This window comes from Mizuhopecten yessoensis, unplaced genomic scaffold (assembly GCF_002113885.1).
Source record: "Mizuhopecten yessoensis strain PY_sf001 unplaced genomic scaffold, ASM211388v2 scaffold10589, whole genome shotgun sequence".
Classification (NCBI taxonomy): Eukaryota; Metazoa; Mollusca; class Bivalvia; order Pectinida; family Pectinidae; genus Mizuhopecten; species Mizuhopecten yessoensis.
The window spans coordinates 95,997-102,888 of NW_018408622.1; the positions used below are offsets into that span (position 1 = coordinate 95,997).

Here is a 6,892-nt window from a genome sequence, read left to right on the forward strand (position 1 = left end):
AACATTACATGGTCACATGCACGTGCACATAAAGGTCATGGTCGTTGGTCAGGCTATACAAATCCAATAAACAATAATTTGATAACGAGAGTGCGGCTGCACTGACAATACTCCCGCGTGTCGAACTACTCTATATGTACTTTACAATAATGATAAACAAAATTTCACCAAAATCGCTTATATGGCTAATGTTTTGACACGTGTAGCATAGTTAACGGACAGTGCACCCGAAATTGATGGTTGTGTTAGAATATAAATTCTGATAAAGGAACGTTCCTTTAGAATAATGACTTTTACTGGGACACTGTATTCCATATATAACGTTCTATTAGATAGGACCACGTTGTAGGCGAAGAGCACACAAATGGTAAGGCTGCTATTTGTTATATTTATAACAATACTCTCTCTCTCTTTACAATTGATGCAGGAAAGGTGTGACATACTTTCATACTTGGTGTTCTCGTTTCTAGTGATAATAGGAGAACAAAGAAAAGTGCTGATATAGGGAGACAATAGCTAACTTATTATAGGGTCTTCCCCGAATACCAACTCTGCTTAAAATCACATGTTTACATAGGTGGTCAGTTGTGATGATAGTGAGTTATAGTCTATTGCAGTAAAGTGTACAGGTAAATTGCATAGGTAAATCAACTTCTGATAACTAATCAGATAATCAATAGCTGCTTATAATTGCAAAATAAAAATTAATATTTAGAATTCCGATCCCAAGCTGTTCTTCTGATAACTAATCAGATACTCACTAGCTACTATTAATTGCAAAAGAATCAATAATATTTAGAGTTCCGATCCCAAGCTTTTAAATGGGTAATGTATAAAACAGCAGCACACTTTGGAGAGTTATCATATTTCGCTCTGTAGTTGGAAACATCAACTTCTTTACTCAGTGAATGTGCATTTTGTATTCAGAATTTGTCATCTTTTTAGTTAAACTTGTACTTTCAGACTTGTGTGATTTCTCTTATAATTATTATCATATAAAACTTGTACTTGTGTGCTTTGATACATCAACTACAAGATGGCAAACGCTCAGATCAACGTTAGGTTCATCACCAACAGAAAGGCGGACAGAACCTTTCCCATGGGGAGAAGGAGACCGACCAACCTTGAACCACTTCTCAACAGAAGGACTTCGGACTACCAACCATCTGGAAGCTAGGCACGGAAAACTGAAGAAAAGAGTACTGCATGCCCACCCCAACATCTACACCATCATCCAGACGTTTAAGAATATACAGAACGTGAATGACATCAGCCGGAGCCAGAGAGATGCAGGAGGCACTACTCAACCCCGAAAGAAGAGATACACCCTGAAAGACCGTTATCAGAAGTATCGATGTGATGACCGCCGATTCAGCATCACAGCTTCTGAATCTGGGATAGAGTGTTTTGTGCTAGAGAGTTAAGTGATATATATAGAGAATGAGATTTGTGCTAGAAACGTAATCATTATCCTTTAGTGCTGTATTAAAATGTGTATTACTGTTATATGTATAGATTGAAACTTTATTTCATTGCTGACATTAGTATCAAAGTGGCTTGTACTAAGGAATTTTATTTTTCATATAATGTAATGCTATTTTTTTCATATAATGTAAATATCAATATTTAATGATTATTTTCTATTACTTAGTGCTGTATTAAATGTGTATTACAGTTATTATATGTATGAATAAAAACTTTCTATCCATTTTATTATTGACTTTAGTATCATATCTACAAAATGAGTTGACATTCTTAGTTGAAACAGGCTATAACTAAACTTCAAAGGAGTTCCTATATAAACACCTTCCTTTGAATGAGCCCTTATTATTGACAGTTTCACACTAACCCCGACAGGTAAGTGAACTTACTTGTGTGATCTGTAGCTTTTCTGTGTATGTAATATGTATCTATATTTAATTATTTTTTGTTAAAATTTTAAAATATTTGTTTGTGTATAAAATTGATTAAACAATTACTGTAATTATTAATCAAATGTCTTTACATACATTATACATATGAAAATTATTAAATATACACCACTAAATTAAAATTGATCAATCTGAATTACAGATGTATCATTCAATAGCATTACTCAAAATTAAAACTTAATCAAAGATTTACAAATGATATAATCATTACTTATTATGTTTTTCACATATAGTCTGTCATAACATCACTATAAAAAGATATATGGCTATCACTGCATATAAGTGCACGATTACAAGTAAAATCCTGCATTATATTGCATATTCAAAACATGAACTTATCACACAATACATACACTACTTGAGACTATAAATTATAATTTGAAGAATAGTCTTAGAATCGTTATATAAATTATCTTTATTGTAAAAAAAAAAATCAAAACTTTCCATCTTTCAACTTTGATATGTTCAAACATTTGCTAATGAAATAAACATTTTCTTATTTATATTCCTATTCGCATTGAATAGTTTGAAAATAAGTAAACATCAGTAAAGCTCAATAATTAGGAATGGTACGTGTCTGTATTTGCTAGGATTCTCTAACAAGTAACTGTTAATGGTTAACGCGAGGCAAATCGAGACATATTATGCGGAAATATTTTGTTATGAAGGTTTTATAATCAATAAGTAATTGTTGTATCATTAAATGATAAAACATTAAAGATAATATGCGGAATATTGATAAAAAATTTTTTTTTATCTTTTATTCATTTTAATAGTCTGTTAACAATTACAGAATGAAATAAGACTTTTAAAATGTCTCCCGTGGATGGGTTGGGGATTCTTATGTTAGCTGCTCTGATCAGTATGCCTAAGTGATTGTTTCAAGTTTCAGTTAAGATGTCAGTTTTAATCTAACCCTGCAAAATTTAAGAAAGTTTTTATCAATACCATTGATGCGATGTGGAAGATGCTGGATATTTTAATTATTTGGTGACTTTCTCGAGACGTCAATCTCCTTGGCCGCCTGAAGTTCGAAGCCAAGTACTCTTACCAATCAAATTAAAAACAGATCTTCAAATCGCTCTTGTTTCACTGATATACCGCGTGGACGAATTTCTGAAGATTCGTCATGTCATCAGGCTGCTTATGTTAATATTGCTATTGGGTGATACATGTACCTTAACAAATAGCATAATAGTCAGGAGTCTACCAATATGCTAAAAATATGAGCAAAATAATCATCATGTTTAACGTCTTCTTTTTTAGACTTTACATCATAGATTTATATATCACCAGTCATAAAAGAATAAAAACAATTTGCATTTATGTCGACAATGTTTTCCAGACCACCATCACGAGTTTCAACGCAAAATTTTCAATAATGTCAATTATTTTTCAGGCTACATGCTGATTTATAACTAGTTACAGACAGAAAACATTTTTCATATTTACCTGTCAAATCTCGAAGACTTAATTCGACCCGATGTTTCAGGATGGAACGCAAATTTTGTAGACTTCATATCAATGAAAAGCCCGTTTTAGTTACAGATGTACGTTTAAGTATAACGTTTTTCTCTCTTCTCCATTTTCTTTTTTAACTAGTGTCTTTTTATATCTTCATCGATATATTGTCTAATCTATCATTTGAACTTTATTTATTATTTATTTATTTAACAGCCATCATTAAACAAGTGTTTTTTAAATAACATTTAACTTTTTTTGTGCCCTGACGAAAGCGTGCAGAGGGTTTAAATCTTAATGTGGGAGCAAACCGAAGTATCCGGAGAAAACCCGCGTGGCAAGGCAGGTGACGGGGATTGAATCCCGGCCATGCGAGCCTGCTACCACTACGCCACCTGATCCATCAAATAAGTAACACACAATAGCACATGACAGCTTTTCTTTACTGGCACGAAGAAAACGTTTTCGTTGTTACAAAATGTATATTGTGAAGAACAATCATCTACACGTATGAAACAGACATTCTACATAAATGCCGGTCTTAAAGGTTATTAGAGCTTACATGTGTTTTATTGTTATTCCAGACATTAACCCTATCTTATTCTGAATCAGTAAATAACAGAGAATAGCGGAAACCGCGTTCTTTTTATGCTTTGTCTTTTCATATTTTGTTGGAACCATTGCGTTGGTGTCGATAATGGCAGTATTAATTGGCATACAATAAATTGATGTCAAGAAAAACACCGACGAAGATAGGCTTATAGTGTCTTTCAATTCGTGAGGGAGGCCAGCTAATTATATATTATGGAAACGACATTTTCAATGATATTTTGTTTAAGTGAAAGTAAGTCCGTCTGCAGTGACAGTCGTTATTATATTTTCAGAATGTTACAGTCCAGAACAATAATCGAGCCTTTTGTTTGGGGTTTTTTTTTTTTTTTTTTTTTTTTGCTCCGATTGCAATAAAGCTGAAACATATATGACGTCATTTTTTTCAAAATGGAAAAAGTCCTTACTATCGAAATTTCACCATACATACAAACAACAATATCCAGCAAAACGCCATACTAAAGTTTATACAATACACATTTATCTGTCTTTGTAATATTTACATTCATTATTAACAGACAGTGGCCTCTGCAAGCAAAGAATGCCATTTTCCAGCTTTATGGACCGCTGATAAGCCCACCAAACTGACTGATGAATACGAACGATGAGGCCCATCATATGACAAGGTATACATTCTACACGCCTAACAAAGATAAATAAAATCGGAGAAATACACAAGTTATATATGACGCAAATAGACAACAATTGAACATGGTATATATTGGTAATTAGCTTATAAGTTTGAAATATGTAAATAATGAGTATGCGTAGTTTATGTACACATATCAATTACTAATTTTCTGTCTGCTGTTTGTTGTAACGAGGGAGAGAAACAAACACAATCATATATGTTATTGTTCTGTAGTTTTTAAAAATCTGTCCTTGCATCGCAGTGTATAACAATCATGAAAACTTCAGTGCATCACCGGAAACGTTTAAAGGTATACGTAGTTGTTGATTTACGTCAATCATTAGGTTGCCCGATGTTTTTTTGCAGGCCCATAGCTGATTTCGCCTTTGTATATACTTAAAAAGAATCAGTTATGTGCTTTATTCCTATCACTACTTCAGTTATTAATTTGTTTATTGAGTAATATTATTCTTCATTTAAAAATATTCCAATATCTTAATACAGATAATTGAACATTGTTCTTTTCACTAGGACATTAACGGTATAAACTACATTGCATCAAAGATGGTAGCTAAGTCACTGGCTGCATTTTACCAACAAGAACGGCGGACTTTAAAAGTCTTAGACGTGGGAGCAGGAACCGGACTTGTGGGAGTGGAGGTTAGTATACATGTTCAGGAAACAAACTCGTATTACCGGTTTTAGACTCAAAACCCGAACACCATAACATTGCTTCCGTCCAATAATGCTGCTGGGGATTTATTACAGTACTATCACGTTAATGTGTTCAACGTTCAGAATTTGGGGGTAACGGTAATCACCCGTTGTCAGTATAATATGACCGGGTGGAGTAATTGGTAATTGTGCTTGGTGCCTTCGGTATGGTTTTGCAGTGAAAAGCAGTCAACTAATGTGATTGATTGTTTATATAATAATATTTTAGAAAACTTAAATAAATCGACCGCTAAAATATGCTTGGTTGTTTATCATCTTCTCCTCGTCTTACTATCGTCTAATATATACCAATTTAATTTAATCAGTTTTGAATAATGTTATACTACGTTATTATAACATACCGATATAATTACTACACATTGACGTCCGAAAGTTTTCCAATTTTCAGACAGTTATGACGTCATCATTTCTGCCGGATCTTTGCTTCTTGGACATTTACCGACGGATTCCTTCATTGAAGCCACACGAGCCAGGTACGATCAAAATGTACATTAACTGTATTAGTAACATATAACATTTAAATAACATACAATTTCAAACAATGTCAATGTTGTATTGTGTGTACTTAATTTATACGTCATTCTATAACGTTTTAACTGTTGAATCAGTTAAATATTTACTTTTTTGGCCATTCAAATATTGATACAGGTCCCCATATTATTTCCAAAATCCTGCAATTATGCATCGAAAATTTGTTTCAAGCATGTCGTAACCTTTGATGAATCATTTCCGAAAGTAAATTCATACATATATCTAACGAAGTTTTTATTTTATTTTATTACCTTCACAACTACATTGTATTGTATTGTAGGTGGAATCATTTGTATGATAGCTCGAACAGGAGACACGGGTAACTCCAATTTATCGGGATACCGGGATCAGTGCAAAGTCGTAACTAAGCAACTACAGAAAGACAGGAAACTAGAGAAAATCAAATGGGAGAAAGTGCAATACTACAGATCAACGGAAGGGATTATAATGGCGTATAGAGTATTGCAATAAAGTGTGTTTTAGATATTTTAACAACTACTGTTTAGTCTTACAACGCGCTGTTGAAGGTTGACCAACCCATATGTGTTGAACTCACTTCTAAAACTTTTTAAAACATGTAAATAGTAGCTTATAGTTGAGTTTCAGACAATTTTATCGATAGATCAAAAACGATTTTTCTTTTAAGTTGTAACAATTAAAGAACTTACGAAATGAATGTAATTACTCTGAAAGAATGGTTTGAAAAACAATGAATATTGAAGCAAAGGGGGAAACTTTTTACAAATTTAAAAAAATGATTTGTCCATGGTATTTTAACTGATATGAACGGATGAGATCATAGGACTTGTATAAAAATATAATATTTATCTTTTAGTCCTCGTCATTTTTGTCACGGATTTCTATTTTTGATACTCAAGCTGTTTCGCAGTGAATGCATGTTTCCTTATTATGACCGAAGGGTTGCAGGTTCGAGTCACGGCACGGCACTGCGTTGTATCTTTGAGCAAGATACTGTATCCCACTTGTTCCAGTC

The 6,892-nt window shown here is 33.1% G+C and overlaps 1 protein-coding gene across 1 annotated transcript; it reads left to right on the forward strand.

Moving 5' to 3' along the window:
- The first annotated feature begins 290 nt into the window (after nt 1-290).
- Nucleotides 291-6,661, forward strand: LOC110461200. The gene is made up of 5 exons (XM_021514571.1): nt 291-367; nt 4,520-4,627; nt 5,164-5,292; nt 5,756-5,840; nt 6,179-6,661. The coding sequence occupies exons 3-5, from the start codon at nt 5,197-5,199 to the stop codon at nt 6,367-6,369; spliced, it is 372 nt and encodes a 123-aa protein (XP_021370246.1). The 5' UTR covers nt 291-367; nt 4,520-4,627; nt 5,164-5,196; the 3' UTR covers nt 6,370-6,661.
- The last annotated feature ends 231 nt before the right edge of the window (nt 6,662-6,892 follow it).

Bases quoted from the DNA above. Each gene is read 5' to 3' on its own strand.
- LOC110461200 (XM_021514571.1), top strand. From the start codon at position 5,197: ATGGTAGCTAAGTCACTGGCTGCATTTTACCAACAAGAACGGCGGACT. The intron at 5,293-5,755 runs GTTAGTATACAT...TCCAATTTTCAG, and splicing joins CCGGACTTGTGGGAGTGGAG to ACAGTTATGACGTCATCATT. The intron at 5,841-6,178 runs GTACGATCAAAA...ATTGTATTGTAG, and splicing joins ATTGAAGCCACACGAGCCAG to GTGGAATCATTTGTATGATA.